This window comes from Gadus morhua, chromosome 6, assembly GCF_902167405.1.
Source record: "Gadus morhua chromosome 6, gadMor3.0, whole genome shotgun sequence".
In the NCBI taxonomy this organism is placed as follows: domain Eukaryota; kingdom Metazoa; phylum Chordata; class Actinopteri; order Gadiformes; family Gadidae; genus Gadus; species Gadus morhua.
This window is the reverse complement of record NC_044053.1, coordinates 12,813,984-12,833,323: the sequence shown is the minus strand read 5'-3', so window position 1 is coordinate 12,833,323 and position 19,340 is coordinate 12,813,984. Positions and strand designations below refer to the sequence as shown.

Sequence of the window (19,340 nt, the reverse complement as noted above, 5' to 3'; positions counted from 1 at the left end):
CATCTCCAAATTTCCACCTGATATCTTTTCTTCTTCAGTATTTTGTATTTCTAATTTGGCTGCTAAATATTCATGCAGTGTTTTGTTGATGACAGCGTCCCAATCTCGTGGGTTTTCTCCCTGTGTGACGACGACAAGCTATTCCCTCTCTCCCTCTACCCCTCTCCCCCTCTCCCCCTCTCCCCCTATCCCTTCATTTCACAAACACTCACTCACACACACACAGCCTTTCCTCCTGCTCCCTTTGTAGCGGCCTGCATAAGGTTTCCCCTGCCTTCTTTCATGTCATGTCCTTGTCATACGAGGCCCACTTAAAAAAACACACAGCTAGGGAGATGTGCATGAGTACAAGGTGGGCGCGCTGGAGAGGACCTCCTGCGTCCTTGTGTCGCCTCGCTGTGATGACGTGTGAGGATGTGTCTTTGAGAGGCAACGTCTTGTTTCCCCCGAGGCCTGACTGATGTCACCGTTACACATCTCCGTCCAAACATTCCTTCATCTTTAGTGGAAGCTTTGGGTCACATTGGTGCACAGATGCACGCACAAGCATACACATGCACACAGACAATTACACACACATATATACAGATACAGACACTCAATTACACACACATGCACACACACATGCACACACACACACACACACACATCCACACATACAAACACGCATACAAATACATGCACACACAGACACACATGTACACATGCAGACAAGGCCACTTACACGCACGCACGCACGCACACACACACACACACACACACACACACACACACACACACACACACACACACACACACACACACACACACACACACAAGCGCACAGATAGCCAAGACATTTACATTTAGGGCATTAAGCAGACGCTTCTATCCAAAGCAACTTACAATAAGTACATTTGTCATAAGAAGTGAAACAATATATCGCTGTCGGTACAGTAAAGATGTTCATAGAACATAGAAGGGCAAGCCATTCCCCGTGTACAGCAGTGATAGCAGCGACCGAGATGCTACACAATTAAGTACTATAAATAAGTGTGATGTAGATTAAGTGCGTACATTAAGTGCCAGGACGTACAACATACAATGGTGGCCGGAAGGGGCTGGGTAGCTATGCAGAGGTCAAGGGAACTCCGAACAGGTGAGTTTTGAGTCTTTTGCGGAAGCTGGTGAGTGACTCTGCGTTCCTGACATCGGCAGGGAGCTCGTTCCACCACTGAGGTCCCAAAACAGAGAAAAGTTGTGACTTTGCTGATCGACCTTTGCTTGCTTTTAGCGATGGCGGTACCAGACGTCCAGCTGAGGTAGTTGAGCGCAGGGATCGAGCTGGGGTGTGTGGCTTGACCAACGCTTGGAGGTAGGCAGGGGCAGTTCCATCGACTGCCTTGTATGCCAGTACCATCGTCTTGAATCTGATGCGAGCTACTACAGGGAGCCAGTGGAGGTCCCGGAAGAGGGGGGTCACATGGCAGAACTTAGGTTGAACCAGAGGCGCGCTGCCGCATTCTGGATGCGCTGCAAAGGTTTAATCGCAGAGGCAGGGAGTCCAGCCAGGAGCGGGTTGCAGTAGTCGAGGCGGGAGATGACCAGCGATTGGACTAGAAGCTGAGCTGCTTCCCCTGTGAGGAAGGGCCGGATCCTTGCGGATGGTGTAAAGTGCAAATCTGCCGGATCGGGCCAACGCGGTGACGTTGGCGGTGCAGCATAACTGATTGTCAAGTAAGACTTGAAACATTAGTTCAAGTCTTACTCTTAATCAAGTTGTCCTGAGGGGTGACAGACTGTGGCCTCGCCCATCGAGTCATCCACAGCTTAGCTTCATGTTTGTCCCTCAAACTTCAAACGTGCTCAGAGTTGGCCTGTAACTATCTGAGTGTCCCAGACACTCGCAGGGCACCCAGAGTTTAGAGGGCTGCCTTATAAATATACACACGGGATCGCAGGCAGCTGATGCACTGGGCTTCCCTCATTGACTGTGTCTGTGCGCACACACTAGCACACACACCAGCACACACACATACACACACAAACACAGACACACACACATACACACACACACACCAGCACACACACACACACACACACACACACACACACACGCACCCTCACACACAGCGGTTCCCGCTGGATTCATTTTGTCACAATTACAGAAGTGTATTTGTGTGTGTGTGTGGCTGCGTGCGCGGTTGGCTGTGGGGGGGGGGGGGTGGGTAGGAGAGCGTCGCTGGGGGGATAAACCGTTTGACACATGAGCAGGACCCAGTGAAAACAAACCGTGTGCGGGTTAATTACTGCTCCCCTCTGCAGTTAATAAATACATTTCTGATGAAGCACTTCAAAAAGTGCTGCCATTAACTTCCCCCTGCCCGCTCCCCTGCTCCGGGTGCATGTAGGGCCCGGTACGGCGCACTCCAGTGTTTCGTTGCAATTTGATTCCTTTTAAAACCCTCCTCACTGTGTACCGACTAATTATTGTTACATCAAAGAGCAGCTAACTGCCTTTGAATGGGAGACGGGAGAGACGCCGGGGCTGCAGGGAGTGCCCCCCCCACACACACACACTTCCCCCATTCGCTCTCTACATTATTCTACCTCTTCGACAAATGTACTTCTTCCACTGCATCCATTCTCTCTCTCTCTCTCTCTCTCTCTCTCTCTCTCTCTCTCTCTCTCTCTCTCTCTCTCTCTCTCTCTCTCTCTCTCTCTCTCTCTTTTTCTCTCTCTGCCTCGTTCTCTCTCTCTCTCTCTCTCTCTCTCTCTCTCTCTCTCGTTCTCTCTCTCTCTCGTTCTCTCTCTCTCTCTCTCTCTCTCTCTCTCTCTCTCTCTCTCTCTCTCTCTCTCTCTCTCATTATCCCTTCCCCCTAAATGTAGCCCCTTTGGGTACATGCATGGCCTTATGTTGGTGGTATTTTGAGTTGAACTCAAGGGGTGCTATATTGCCGTGAAATGTAAGGGGAACTATTAACACGCTGTATACGGTACATACATCTAGGATAGCTGGTGCATGTAAAGTGTGCATTAGACGGCGATAGGACCCGGATAGGGAGAAGGAGGAAGGGGAGGGAGCGGCTCAGAGGAGCGTCTTGCCTCCATCCCTTCCCCTCCTCAAACGCTCTCTTCATCTCCCTTGGTTGCTAGGGGGTTGGAGGAGAGACGACGGCGGAGGGGGAGGAGGAGGTGGTGGGTGAGGAGGAAGGGCTGACGAACCCACACTAACCCTGTTCGATCCGGGAGTGAAAGAGGAGCTTGCGTATTGGTTGGGACGGGCGGTGTTATATAAGGTCTTATGTAAGAATGCATCTGTCTCCCGGTACGCGAATGTGTGGGTGCCAACGAGATACAACTCTCCAACCACCGCTCCAGCCTGGGATTCACTTTTTATGATTTTTATCTCCAAGTCACTGTTCTTAAGAACAAATCTCTTATATTAGCGCACATGAACACACGCACATTTGATGTACTTGTGTATGCAAAGTGTACTTTAAAATGACCTTTTGAGTTTGGCTTGTGTCCATGATGGATATAAGTAGTCGTCTCTGGCTGTTCCTGGGTGAGTGGTGAGAGGAGGAGCAGCTCCGGGTGAAGGAGCAGAGACAGGGCTGGGATGCTCCCGGCAGACCGGGCCGCTGGGCCGATGGGTTGAGGAGGAGGACAGGAAGGTCGAAGCTGAATGCCTTGAATCGGCTGAGATCGGAGCAGTCGGTTTCCGCGTGTTTAGAAGTGGGAGGAAAGACAAGCAACATTATTTTTTAATTTTCCGAGCGCAGTGTGTTTCAGAGCATCAAGATAATGCGTCTACTTTTAGTTTGTTGTGCATTTGAAAAGAAAATACATTTTCCCTAGAACCAAATGTTAACCTTTTACTGTAGAACGTCTGAATGTCAGAGAATCTGGCCAGTAAAGAAAATACTGTTGAACCAGGCATGCTAAATAAATCATCAGGATGATTTATTCATCAGCCTTTTAATGTTTATTCCTTAATTAAAGAGAACAGAGCTTGAGAACATATTTTCTTCGTTATACATTTTCTAAATTGGTATAAACTAAGCGGATCACTTTAGCGACGACCACCACAGAAGTGCGATTGTTCATCTCCATGCTCCTCTCAGCTTCATTTCTGTAGTCGGATCTGGTTCTTTGTTTCAGCACCGCTGCATATCTTTCTGTTGACGTCCCCCCACTGCCCCGCACACGCATCCTCCCAACCCCCCTACCCTTGCCCCAGTGGATGCTGAGGGCAGCGGTGCTGCCAAGAACCTTGCCCCCTCAGCCCACACCCCTCCAACCACCCCCTGCACGGGGCTGTGCTCCTGGCCGCAGCCGCCGGGGCTCCATGGCTGGCTGGGTAACAGCCCTCTGAACACATGGTGCCCTGCAGTGATGGGCCAACCCCGCACTCTACTGTACCACCACCTCAACGCGGCACCACCTCTCTCTCTCTCTCTCTCTCTCTCTCTCTCTCTCTCTCTCTCTCTCTCTCTCTCTCGCTCTCTCTCTCTCTCTCTCTCTCTCTCTCTCTCTCTCTCTCTCTCTCTCTCTCTCTCTCTCTCTCTCTCTCTCTCGCACTCTCTCTCTCTCTCTCTCTCGCACTCTCTCTCTCTCTCTCTCGCACTCTCTCTCTCTCTCTCTCTCTCTCTCTCGCACTCTCTCTCTTTCGCTCTTCTTTTTTTTCTCCCTTTAATCAAAGTGATGGCCCCCGATGAGATTAGGCCCACAATGTGTTATGGTCAAGGAACCACGGACCATACAGATGTCTGTTTGTGCGTTTCGCACTAGGCCTTGGACATAGTCGCTGGTGTGCTGAGCATCCCACAACAAAGGGAAGTATGTGCGTTTAACGAATGCCTTGTGTGTTAAAATAACACAAGGCGTGTTTGCACCAAAGGGTAGAACACTGGTGACCAATCGGTGAGGTCCGGCGTGTTGTTGTTGTTGTTGTTGTCGTCGTTTGTTTCCCTCCTTTCTCTACTTGACACGTTGGACCAAGTGGACGATTCTTTCTGAAACTTCTCACATGTAATGTTCCTCTCTCCTCAATCGCTGCTAAACTGTCCGACAGATCGCACAACGGCCTTCAGCCAAGTTCAGGCCGACTTCAAGTGCAAGCAATTTGTTGACAAAAAAACGACTTAAGCTTTGACGAAAGGCAGCTCCATGTCTAATGCGGTATTCATGTCTGAGGTCTTATAGACTATCTGTTGCTTCTTCTTTTTTTTCTTCCTTCATCTCAAGGTTTTCCATAGCTGGCGGGCTGCAAGCATGTTGAAAGTGTGTGTGTGTCTGTGTGTGTGTGTCAGTGTGCATGTGTGTGTGTGTGTGTGTGCGCATGTCTGCCTGTGTGTGCGTGCCTGCCTGCATGTGTGCTTGCTTGCATGTGTGTGTGTGTGTGTGTGTGTGTGTGTGTATGTGTGTGTGTGTGTCTGTCTGCGCACACACACACACACTGACATCACTGTCTGTAGCCTGCAGTAGCCTGTATGGTCCCGGACAGAGCAGCTATCTCAGCCCAGGGAGGGCAGGAGGAGAGAGGGTGAGAGGCGCTGATAGATGGCCGGGGCACACTAGGAGAAATTAGTGGAGCCGTATGCAAAGCTGTGGCGTTTTGTTTGATGTGAAACAAAAGGACCACCGTGACAAAAGTGCCTGCCAATCCACACAGCAGGCTGGCGGTCCACAGCATACACACACGCACACACACATTCTCTCTCTCTCTCTCTCTCTCTCTTTCTCTATCACTCTCGCTCTCTTATCAATCTCTCTCTCTCTCCCCGTCTCACACACACAGGCACACCTACTCTCTTTTATTTGACAGTGATGGTGTGTGTGTGTCCGTCCAACTGTGCTAAAGCCTGAAAGACTGCACGTGTGTTCGCAAATTCATACCTATTTACGCAAGTGTGTATTTGACAGTGCATGTGATCACACTGTTTGTATCTGTGTGTGTGTGTGTGTGTGTGTGTGTGTGTGTGTGTGTGTGTGTGTGTGTGTGTGTGTGTGTGTGTGTGTGTGTGTGTGTGTGTGTGTGTGTGTGTGTGTGTGTGTGTGTGTGTTAGCATGCACTTGCTAATGAAGGCATATCATGCAAGGTCTTGTTTTCCATCACTGTATATATTATGTTTATTATCCATCGCCATGTACTCTGGACAATGCCTGGTCCTTTATATACCATGAAAGAACAGTGTATCTGCTCTATTAAACAGCTGAAAAATAGGCGCGTTATTTCTTTGTGAACGAAAAGCCCTCGCGGAGAACAGTTCTGCTCTTAACATAAGGATGTAAATTGGTACTGTTTAAATGTCCCGGCCGGGCAAGCTGATTTAATTTGAATTGATTTGCTTGTTTCCGGCCCCCCCCAAATAAAGCAACAATAAGAATAGAGGGGGGGGGGGGGGGGGGGGGGGGGGGGGGGGGGGGGGTTGGGGGAGGGCGGAAAAAAAGAAAGAGCTCGCTCTCTAAACCTTAGCCGCGCCGGCTGTCACAAAGATATACCAAGGTCCTTCTGTACACCTCAACAATGCATTGTGGGGCCACTGGATTCTTCTATCCGCCATGATTACGTACAAATGGCCTTCATTTGCCATCCATTTCAAAGCTGTAGTGCCGCATTGTGACAGGAAGCAGATGACGCAGACCAAATTACAGCGGGTTTGCAGCCTGAAAAGGATACTGGCACAATGGGCTTTGTGAAGTATTCCCCTCAATATGTACCCATTATTCTCACCTTTGTTGGTGTCCGTCTCAGTGTTTCAGGAGCATCTTTGGTTTCTAGATTGCATGTGCCATCTTTGAGGTGTGTGTGTGTGTGTGTGTGTGTGTGTGTGTGTGTGTGTGTGTGTGTGTGTGTGTGTGTGTGTGTGTGTGTGTGTGTGTGTGTGTGTGTGTGTGTGTGTGTGTGTGCGTGCTCCCCTTTCTCGTCTTTGGGATTTCTTCAACATTTGACAAAGATTGATTGCCACGAGAGAGATTTCTAAGATTTATGCTGCTCGGTGCATTTTTCTGATTACCATCGTTATTAATTTGATTATGTGTTATTATTGTACTGTTGCTGGGCAAGCGAGGATGCAGACTGAATATTTCTGTCAGTCTTATCCGTATGTATGCCATGCACACCACGGTGTTCACCTGAAGGTTGAACCAAAGGGTCGGCCCATGACAGTTCACCCACACAGAGACTCATTGGCTGTTTCTATCTGTCTTTCAGAACATTGTTTGGTTTTTCGTCTTTTTGTGCTTTTAAGTTCTTAAGTAACAATCCTTACATGACCCATGCATAATCGTCCTTTCTGCAAGTCCTCTAAATTATATCTGTCTTTTGTAGAGATGTTTTTTCTTTTATCCAAAGAGATTCACAATAAGGACATGTATCAGAAGAAAGAGAAACAACAATACATACGCTGTCGGTACACTAAGGATGTTCATAGAACCAAGTGGCAAGCACTAACAATCGCTAGGTTAAACCTTTCCCCGTATACAACAAAGATAGATAGGATAAGACGCGACACATTGCTAAGTACTGCTCTTAATTGCTACGTTTTCTTCTACTGAATCCATATGGCGGACATTGGGAGTGTCACTTCAGCCTCTGACTCAGACACCACGGTCGGTCAGACTCATCGTCTTTGTTCAGGTGCCTCAATGTCTTTCAGCCTTGTCTGGTTACCGATCGTTCTTTGTGTTGTAATGTCAGGGACAGGGACCACAGGGACACATTCAAATTAATATGACCAACGTGATCCCGACTGCCTCTTGAAACATAAGCACATTGTGCTGTTTTGGCCCGGTGGTTCTGCCTCCGTCGTGATGCGGTGTTAGAGAAAGGAAAGATGGGAAGCATTTAAAAGCGGGAAGCAGTCACTAATAAGAGAGCTATTCGCCTCATCCTTGCTTCCTGTCTGAGCGCGTCCGGTTTTGTGCACGGCGGCTTCCGAGTGGTGAGTCGCCCACGTGCTTCCTCCTGACCCGGGAAAAAGAAAAATGAAGAACGACGACGTTGCCATGGCAACATAATTGAAAATCATTATTTCTCCGGCAAGCATTGTAAGGTGAGGTAAGGTGAGGTTCGTCGTCTTGATCCCGGTATACCTTTTTACCCTCGTCTGACCGTGTAGGAAAAGAAGGACACACTAATCCCACGCATGTACACACACACACACACACACACACACACACACACACACACACACACACACACACACACACACACACACACACACACACACACACACACACACACACACACACACACACACACACACACACACACACACACACTATTTCTCTCTCATAATTGTGTGCACGTGAGTGCAGGCGGGGGCCGCATGCATTTGAAGTGAATCACGATGTTAGCTAGATGACATGAGACACACCCCCCACCTCGCCACTGGAGCTCCCCCGACCCCACCTCCAGCCCCCACCCTGACTCCACCTTCCAACCCCCCCCCCTCCAACCACCAACCCCCACCTCCACCCCCGACCCCTCCGTCCTCTTCACGGTACCCTCTTGATGGTGGGAAGCCTAAGTTGGAAGTTCATTTGAGTTCAGGGGGATCTTGAGGGATTCATCATTACATATTTACTGGCTGTGGCTGATCTTGCTGGAAGGTTCACACCCCACCCCCCCACCCCAACCACCCCGTCCCATTGATCTAGTGCGCATGTTCGCTCCCGAGGTTACTGGACGTGCTTCCATTTGCATAAGGCCCTGGGCAAGGTTCTTTCCCCCCATTGATTGGCCAGTCCACGGACGCCCGGCGCCTTCTCGCATTGATCACGTTGCTCTCCTTCCTTTTTTTTTTGTTCTCTCCAGTCTTTCTCTTTCTTCCTTTTTTTGTTTTCCTTTCCTTTCCTTTTTTTTTTTCTCTCGTACCAACCAGAGTTCAGTTGACTAACCATGGTGGAGAGAGAGAAGGAGAGAGAGACGGAGTGACGGAGAGACAGAGAGACAGAAAGAGGGAGAGAGAGAGAGAGAGACGGAGAGAGAGAGAGGGAGAGGATATACTGTGAGGATGGGGATGTCTGAGCTGGGAGAAGGGTAGAGGGAGTTTAACTTTATGGCTGATCGCCTCATAATAACATTTCTCCCTTCTGCTTTTTCACCTGGGCCAGGTGGAGTAAAATATCACTTTTACTTTGTCAACTACTTGCTCTCATAGTAGTTTTTTCAAGCTCCCTGAAAGGAAAGTGTGATACACCGGTCTGTCCTTCCTTTACAGCAGTAAACACAGGACACGCACACGCGTATACACACACACACATACATACACGCATACATACACGCATACACACACGCATATAAACACACATATACACACGCATACACACACGCATACACACACGCATACACACACGCATACACACACGCATATACACACGCATACACAAGCACACACACACGCATACATACACGCATACATACACGCATACACACACGCATATAAACACACATATACACACACATACACACACGCATACACACACGCATACACACATGCATACACACACGCATATACACACGCACACACACACGCATACAAATACACACACACAAACAGACTAACACGTACACACGCATACACACGTAGACAACGTGCACTCTGCATCCCCTTTACTCCTACCTGAGTTGCAGAGTCTCATCCGCTCGAAGCTAAAATCGAACAACAGTCCTCCTCCCTCCACCTCCACATCTCACCCTCTGCTTCCACTCTGGCCTCCTCCGAACACGGGGGAGGAGGACGGGAGGGAGGGAGGGAGGGAGGGAGGGAGGGAGTTAAGTCATACTTGTGTTCACTTGTCTTTCATTTTCTTTTTAGTATTTGTTTAGTTTATGATTCTGAGACCTCTTACCATATCGTCCGTTGTTTCTTACGCAAGGTCTAACTCGAGTGTTTAAGGTCGTTTTTTCATTAACTACAATTCAACAATTCCTCTTCTTGTTCCTCCACATTGTGTCTGTATTCCTTTATGTTTTTCTTTCCTTTTTGGTATTTCCTAGTCGGTGGACGGGACTAGTTGACCAATGAGCACGGCGTTGCCCTCACCCCGGCGTGCATGTGCGTTTCTGCATGCATGTGGGTGTGTGCACATGTCCACGTAGAGCTGTGGAGCCGGGGCTGGTGCCCGCCGACACACTGTGTCCTGTGGACGCGGCCATCTGCGGGGTTCGGCTAACATGGCGGTGGCAGCGTTGTTGGTGCGCTCCCATGCTGCACCTCTTCTCTTTGTTCTGCCGCGTGTGAGCCCAGCCTGGTCGCTTTGTCTCCCTATCACTCTCACTCTCTCTCTCCCTCTCTCTCTCTCTCTCTCTCTCTCCCGCTGCCCTCCACCCCCCTCTCTATCTGACTCTCTCTTGCTTTACCCCTTCACTCTTCATCCCTCGTCTCTTTACCTCCTTTCGCTGTGTTATTTCTGTGTATTTTCTCTTTTTGTTGTTGCTGTATAGGCTGACTCCCTACAGCATCGCTCCCTCTCTCTCTTTCGCTCTCTCTTTCAATCACTCTCTCTCTCTCTCTCTCTCTCTCTCTCTCTCTCTCTCTCTCTCTCTCCCTCTACAGATATTGTCCATTCTCTCTGTTGGCCAGTGATATCTGCCGGTCGAACGCGGTCCGACAAACTAACCCTCGCTCCCTCTCTGCCTCTATCCATCTCTCTCTCCTCTCTCTCTCTCTCTCTCTCTCTCTCTCTCTCTCTCTCTGTCTCTCTCTGTCCCTCTCTCTCTTTCTCTGTCTCGCCGTCTTGCTCTTTCGTACTCTCGCTCACTATATTGCTCTCTATGTTTCACTCAATTAAATTGGCATGAGTGTTGCCAAAAGACAACAAATCTAGATGGTAAAAATACAAAAGGCTAAAAACGGAAAAAACATACTCTCTTGCCCTTTCTATCGGATCAATCAACCTCCACTTTAGCAGCAATTATTTCCAAAGAGCTGCAAATGGTAACGTCGGAATCACCTTTTATGTACATTACATTTGCTAAACTATCTACATATCTCTTTCTTTCTCTCTCTCTCTCTCTCTCTAGCTCTCGCTCTCGCTCTCTCTCTCTCTCTCTCTCTCTCTCTCTCTCTCTCTCTCTTTCTCTCTCTCTCTAGCTCTCGCTCTCGCTCTCGCTCTCTCTCTCTCTCTCTCTCTCTCTCTCTCTCTCTCTCTCTCTCTCTCTCTCTCTCTCTCTCTCTCTCTCTCTCTCTCTCTCTCTCTCTCTCTCTCTCTCTACATCTTGCTTAGCTCAGTTAAACTGGCTCATTGTTTCTGGTCCTTTTCTTCCTCCACCCAGCCTTTGTGCTTCTTTCAGTCTCACTGTTTCACCCGTCCTAATCCCTGACTGTGGATTGACCTGATCTCTTTCTCTCGTTCAGCCCTAAGTATTTGCTTCATGCCATTGATAGAAAAAAAAAAGCTTTCAGCATTCAGTCAAAACTCAAATCCAGGGGATTCCTGTCAGGGAAGTGTCAATTTGGTTTGTTCCCCAGCCGAAGACCTAAGTTACTTCTTACCCAAGAATAATGACAACAGGGAAATAAAATGAAATGTGGTGGAATAAAATGTTGAATCATCCCATTTTTTTGCATTTTCCAATGCCTCCCATTCTCCCCAAGACACGATATTGTGGTGTGTCTTTTATTTTTGGTACTTATTTGTATTTCAGTCAATTTTATTCCAATGGTCCAAGGGATGGACTCTATCCCATATCCCCCCCACTCTATGTACCATGAACCTCGACCCCCCAAACATGACCTCCATCTCCTTTCACCAGACCCCCACCGACCACCTGCCCCGCCCCCCCCCGCCCAATGACCCCGACCCCCCCCCCCCCCCCCCCCCCCCCCCCTCCCCCGGGTTTCACCTGATGGGGTCTCAGACCTCCCCCGGGTCACCTTCTCTGCGGGGCTGCTGGGTCCGTCGCTTATCGTTGGGGTACATTCGTCGGCCCCCCCCCCCCCCCCCCCCCCCAACGCTGACGCCGACAGCGCCGACGTGGCCAATGAATGGCGCCTCGGAGATGACACATTGACAGCTCAAATGAAGCGCTTGTCACATGTCATTCCCCGTCCCCTCCCTCACCTCCCTCCCTCCACTCTCTTACTCACCTTGTTAATTCTGCCACAAGAATGCAGACAATACAGCAGGGAGGAATCCAGATGACACCCGGGCGGCGGATTGTCAGACAGCCCAACGCCGCCCTACAAAGCCGGGTTCCCATTTTACTACACACTCCCCCCCCCCCCCCCCCCCCACACACGACTCCCTCTCTCTCTCGCCACGATCTGAATGGTGGGTTCCATGCACCAACATAAATGCCGACGTCTTGGGGATTGAAAAGAAGGGCAAAGAGCCTTTTTTCCTTCTTTCTTTCTCCCTTTCTTTTTCCTTGTGTAGATCTTGGAGGAACGGCTGAGGCGGTTCCCGGTGCAAATGTCAGTGAACCCGCTGACTCCCGGGAGGAGGGGGAGGGATGAGGGAGGAGGAGGGGGGGGCGTTAATACCCTGCCAGGCCCTGCTCTGGCTTCTCCTGCTTCTTCTTCATCTCCTCGTACTCCTCTCCCTCCCATCTCTTCTCTTTTTCTTGCTCTATCTCTCATTATCTTTTTCTCTCTCTCTCTCTCGCTCTCGCTCTCTCTCTCTTCATCTCTCGCTCTCAATCTTGCTCTACCACTGTCTCTCTCTCCCTCTCTCTCTCTGCTCTTTGGGTCTCTCTCTCCCACCATGTTCCTCCTCGTCTTGCACTACAAAGTTCATTGACTCGGATCCAGACTTGGTATTTTTATGGCTCTCCGGTCTCGGCCTTGTCGACCACAGACTCCCCTCTCGGTGTCACAGTCATTCATCAGTTGGCTTATTCATGCGTCTGTTTGAGTCGGCATTCATATTCAGTATTTCCTCTTACATTCAACTTTATCATTTGTATCGTGCTTCACTAGCGGGTGACACACGAATGCAGGATGACTCCCATTACTCAGTCAATGCGCTTAATGCCCACGTCAAGCCCCCCGATCACGGTCATCCAGCTGATGTACAACGTACCTTTTTCTATAGCATCCAGTAGGGAAATTCCCCCCCCCACCCCTTGTATTTTGCTCTCCTAGTGGTGTCCTAAAGTAATGTACCTGTGTTACAACTTGCACATTTTTAAAGCCTGGGAATCGGACTCTGAAAGGTGATGGAGGGTTTTATGTGTCACTTTAAGGCTCGATGTGCTCTGAAAAACGAAGCAAGAGAGAGAGAGAGAGAGAGAGAGAGAGAGAGAGAGAGAGAGAGACTGTACAGCAACAACAAAATGAGAAAATACAGAAACACTGCAGCGCAGGAGGTATCCTTTTATGTACTTCCTGCCTTCCTGAGCTGACCAATTGGCAGGCCTCGCCTCATGGCTGGATCCACGGACTGACTTTCTTCCTTGTGAGGACACACGAGCACTCAAAGCCATGTTCCGTTAAACGACGTGTGTGTGCCGATTGGCCTACAGATGTTTCCATTCGCCCTGTCTGGTGTGTCCTCTGGGTCTTGGAAACGTTTCCATGTATTTTTTCCTTTCTTTCTTGCCACTAATTAAGAGTGCCCCATGTTCGAAATCACCTTGTAAAATAGCACGCCAGATACGAAGCCTAGCATGAGATGGCGCTGTTATAGCTTGATGCTAAATATTTATAGAGTACGCCTCTTACATCAGCTCGCTGCCATTTTTCAGGAACTCTTTCTCCTTTTTTACCTTTATTATTTTCTATCTATCTCTCACTCACTCACTTTAATTCACTTGCACTTTATCTCTCTGTCACCAAATATCGCCTTGTTGTGTGTAGGCACTTCCTTTGGCTGCCACTGAACCCCAGGGACCATTCCCAGTTGCCCAACACACCCTGCCTCCCTCTCTCCCTCCCTCCCCTCTTTTCTCTGTCCCTCAGCCCGATGACCCCCACTCACCTTTCCCCTCCCCTCACTCCTCCTTCGCCTCACATGTGATGGCACCTCCCCAATGACTGCTACAACCACTCTTATGCTCTTTAATCTCTCTATTCTCTCTCTCTGTCTGTCTCTCTCTCTGTCTCTCTCTCTCTCTCTCTCTCTCTCTCTCTCTCTCTCTCTCTCTCTCTCTCTCTCTCTCCGTCAGTCTTTCTGTTTCTCTCGACCTTTTTCTCTCCAATCTACTTTATTAATTTCTTTATATGTACATTGTGCAATGAATCATTCTGTATTTATGCATTTATTTTTTATCTTTAAGCTTTGCTTGGGGTCAAAGTTAGCTGATTTAGCATTTGACGAAAACACTAGGGGGCACTGCATGTCTTTTGTTACCTCTTTCTCTCTCATTCTCTCTCTCTCTCCCTCTCCCTCTCTTTCTTAATCGCTCTCAACATGTATGTCTCCGTGCGTGCGTGTGTGTGTGTGTGTTTGTGTGCATTGACGGTTGCGTGGTTCCGTGCGTCGTACTGGTCGCCGTGCCCACTTGATTTTTAGTTTTCGGTTGTTCTTCGTCAAGCAGGCGTCCTGTCTGCTGGGGATGAGCAGATCTGCATCCATTATGGCCTCCAAACAGAACCACGGTGGACAGACGGGTTCGGACAGACGTCGAGGGTCATCAGGGCTCTCGCTCTCTCTCTCTCTCTCTGTCTCTCTCTCTCTCTCTCTCTCTCTCTCTCTCTCTCTCTCTCTCTCTCTCTCTTCCCCCCCCTGTTGCGGCTGTTTGCTGAACCCCGGTTGTGGGTTAATGAAAGGGTCCTCGGACCACCGGAAGGAGGGGGCGCTTGTCCCCCAGACCTCTGCACCCAACACCCCCCCCCCAATCTCCCCATGAGAGCCCCGCTGCCCTGCACCGCGTTTGGGATAACACAGACATACACACACACATACACACCAAGCAAAGTGGCCAACACACATGGACATGCCAACGCACAATCTCTCTCTCTCTCTCTCTCTCTCTCTCTCTCTCTCTCTCTCTCTCTCTCTCTCTCTCTCTCTCTCTCTCTCTCTCTACGTCAACACTGTCCCCCTTGGGTCAGTCAGAGAGTGTCTGCCTGTGAAATGGCCACCAGAAAACAAGCAAGACACAGCAGACCAACACAGACAGAAAGAATAGTACAGTTGCAGAGTTGACTTTACACACTATTCTATATAGAGAGAGGCCGTTGGTTGTTTATTTATAACCCGTCACAAGTAATGGAGACTCTACTTTGTAGTAATCGTTCCACTAAATAGTAGCAGTCTGACTCCTTGGCTCATTGTTGCCTTGCCTCTCTCCATCGAGACGATCTGGTGAACTCGCTGCAAGTGATCCTCTGCAAACTGTTATTTCTGGATTATGCTCATTCGGATCATGCTATAAAATATGTGCTGTATGTATATGCTTTACGTATATGCTATTATATATAAATATATATGAGACGCACACACGGGACGTGGACAGCTGATGAGAGGAGTTTGATGAGGCTAATTGTCAGCTCCCGTCCGTGCGGCGGCGGCGTGGAGCCTCTCCATTGTTTGGAGTGTCAAACGGAGGAGGAACAAAGAGGACGCCACAAATGTGCTGCGCTCGCCCATCACCGCGTTGAAAGGAGACGCAAAAAAAGTACACAAATACGCACAAACATTTCGGCACGCACGCACACAGTCTCCTCCCCCTCTCGCGCACGGACTCGCACCTATACACAAGGCCGGCGTGCGTGACGGCGCGCACGCACGCACAAGCGCTCATGAGCGTTTATACGCACACGGCCCGCAGAGGGGAAAAAATAGGAGGCAAAGAATGACAAGATAATCAGCACATCCAAACTCACCTTCAGCTGGGCATAAAGCCTTCGTCGGAGATAAACTAATAAATAAACTGCTTTCTCTTCAAATGTCCTCACTGAAGGCCCCTAATTACCATACTCTGACAAAGGCCTGACAGAGGTGTAACAGTTAAGAAGGTAATTTCACTACAACCAGGGAGTTAGGAGGGGAAAAAAGGGTCAGCGACTTGTTTTTCTTTATTTATTTTTCTCACCTCCACCCCCCCCCACCCCCCCGCATTCACGCTTTTTTTTCCCAGGACTTTTTTTTTTTTGCATGATTGACTGACAAGGTCTTTTTCCGAAATAGCATCTTCAGTAATGAGAAATAATTGACTCCCTAATATAAAAAAAGGGTTCATGGAAACCCACAATCCACAAACCCAACTGTAATCTTCTGTGGCATTTCCAGCAGAATTGACAGTCCTCATGGCTTCAGGCTCTATACCACTTTGATTTAATTGCTTTTTTTTTATATATAAGATTAATAATATACTTTAGAGTGAGAGACGTGTGTGTGTGTGTGTGTGTGAGCGTGTGTGTGTGTGCCTGAGTATGTACATGTGTGTGTTTGTGATTGTTTCTCTTAATATAGCTTTTGTTTTTTAATCAACAATAACACATGAAAGCCACTTGCAAGAGTGCGATGCAATACTGTTTTTTGAAATTATTAAGTGAGTCATTAAAAGTAAAATAGTTTGAACAGATTTTCTGTTCGATTTTGTCGACCTGTATTGTGCTAAAACATTTATTTATTTATTTAATATATTTTTAAGATGTTCAATTACTTCATATTTAGTTGCGAAAGTTATTTAATTACTTTTTAATTTGCTTTGGTTCAGTTAACTAATTGAGATATTGTTTTTATCAATAATATTATTATAATTATTGGCTTGAGTCTAACTTAGCTGTATTTCTAAATGATGAATATGTGTATTTCGATGCATTGATACATTTAGTAATTGCTTATACAAAATGTATTTATATAATTATTAATATTTAACCTCCCAGAATGAAGAACACCATAATAAGTACAAAATAAGGATAAAGAATTAAAAGTCTAAGGATTTTCTTATATGTGTGAATTCGACAATTAGTTATGTTTTTTGTTCTGAGCTATCTGGGTGAATCGAGCTAGAACTGAAAATCGAATTTCATTATCAATTCATTAATGTACCTCAAGACAGCAAAATGTTAGCAATATATTTTTGTTCAAATATAATTTAATGTGTTTCTACTTCTTTATCGTTTCTTGGACTCAAATACATTTACATACCATTTACAGTTAACTTATAAATGCAAAATACTAAATGTGCCTCAAGATGCGCAAAGTTTAGACACAATAAAACAATAAAATGTACTTTTAGCGTCTCCGTCTATCCATCCCCTCTCTCCCTTTTCTCCGCCTCTTTTTCTCGTTAAAGTGCTGTTTTAAAACATTGCTGGTGGCATTGGGAAGTTAATTTTCAGATTGTTATATACCCCCATTAATATTGCTTGCCCTCTCCCAGCTCTCCCTTTGCTAGAGCTTTACTTTTTCATTTCACTTTCTCCTTCATATTTATTTAATTTCACTCCTCATTTGACTCTTTTTTTTACTTTCTACTCCCCTCTGCCCATGGGTACGAAGGTAGACCGGTGAAGGAGTTGGGGAATCATAACCCCAACAAAGAGACACTCGCTTTCATTAGAAATATGCCCCTCTCTCTCTCTCTCTCTCTCTCTCTCTCTCTCTCTCTCTCTCTCTCTGTCTCTCTGTCTCTCTCTCTCTCTCTCTATCTGTCTCTGTCTCTGTCTCTGTCTCTTTCTCTCGCTCGCCCTCTCGCTCGCTCTCTCTCTCATCCAATATTCACTTACTCGCGTCCACCATAAGCCCCTCACTGTCAGACCGCTCTTAGACTCCGCCCCCCCTTGAGGGTCCTGCTTCTGCTGCCCTGGGGGGATGGACACACACACACACACACTCACACTCACACTCACACTCACGCGCACGCGCACCTGAACCGCAAGTATTGTTCTGTGTGGCGAGGAGTGGGACTGTTTCCCCCCCCGCCCTCCTCCACAGCGGAGGTGAAAAGCAGTTCACCAGGACACTTGGCAGAGTTTGCGATTAGCAAGTGCCGCCACCCTCACAACACTTAGCTTACATCTCCCCATTGTCGCGGTGGATCTAGCAACATTGGTTTGCACCTTGGAAGTTTCTAGGTAACTAGCTAAGACGCTGCTTAGTGCTTACTGATGGCAAAAGGAAAAGGTGTTACTGCGCTGACTTTCATCACCATTTTCCCCAGATAAAAGTGAAGATTGCACATGATAGCTTGTTGAGCTTTCTTCTTCCCTTTTTTTTTTCCTTGCACCTCAATCTAGAGGAATGTGCTGAAATGCCCACTTTATGCTCAGTTGGTATAGAAAATTAGTGTTTAGCAGCCTCTAAGGCTATAGATATGTGCAAACGTGTATATATATGTGTGTGTGTGTGTGTGTGTTTGTGTGTGTGGTCCTGTGCATGTGTGTGTGTACACACGTGTGTGTTGGGGAGAGGAGAGATGGACAGCAGTACCCGATGGATATTTAACACATTAGCTTTGGCAGAGCTGAGAGTGGTGTGAAAACACACTGATTTCCTAAGTGGCAATCATATCAGCGTGCCGTCAGAGAGGCAGCAAAGAGCAAACATCTGTGTGTGTGTGTGTGTGTGTGTGTGTGTGTGTGTGTGTGTGTGTGTGTGTGTGTGTGTGTGTGTGTGTGTGTGTGTGTGTGTGTGTGTGTGTGTGTGTGTGTGTGTGTGCGTGTGTGCACTCCTAAACACTGTGATTTATTGCACCGTGGCTCAATTGTTTGGGGAGCTTTTCGGACGCAGACGCCCGATCACTGTCAGCGATCAACTTTCACTGGTTTCTCCGCCGTGGCGTTAGGAGAGTGCGTTCGGGCAGAGCGAGAGTGTCTCCTACTTTCTATTTGAGCAGATGTTGTCCTGTTCTATTTCCTCTGAATCTATCGATGGTGTTGTCGATTGCTGTTGTGACCGCACCGATGATGCACCTGTTATTTCTTCTCTTGACGGTGTTGTGTGTCTCTTTGTGTGTTTTTAGAACCACTTCTTGGGTATCCAGATGTATCCAGGATTTCTGTCCGGTTCCACGTGATCTTCTCTATTACCGTGTACAGGCCATCTCTGTTTATGTTGGGGCTTTCTCTTTGTTTCTCTTTGTTCTGTTTGTCTGGGACTAGATGTAGATTTCCCCCCGTCGTAGGAGGACCCCGTACTCGCGGACCGCTTTAGTGTCTCCCAGAGCCCCTCCCACCTAACCTCCCCCCCCCTCCCCCAGTGCTCCCCCTTAGCCCCTCCTCCCTTCAGTCACTCCCTCTCCCTTTTCAACCAGCGGGTCCCTCGCACCCGCTCAGCCTCTGGTCGGCCGCGAGTCGCCCACCCGGCACTCTGTTAGAACAGGGTGGGCCCCCACCCAAGGGTGGGCCCCCACGGGTTCCCCCTCCCCGGTCGGGCCCCAACTGCTGGCCCTCAAAGCCTGTCCCTTTTAACCTGCGCCGAAATACGGATATTATAATAGCTTATAAATCATTAAG

General features: G+C 48.2%; 1 protein-coding gene across 1 annotated transcript in view; it reads left to right on the top strand.

Moving 5' to 3' along the window:
* arb2a (ARB2 cotranscriptional regulator A) overlaps positions 1-18,901 on the top strand; it is a 76,597-nt gene extending 57,696 nt beyond the window's left edge. Inside the window, exon 10 of the mRNA XM_030359247.1 lies at positions 18,848-18,901. Coding sequence (XP_030215107.1) covers positions 18,848-18,901 — 54 coding nt within the window. The remainder of the gene's footprint in view (positions 1-18,847) is intronic.
* Positions 18,902-19,340: the final 439 nt, after the last annotated feature.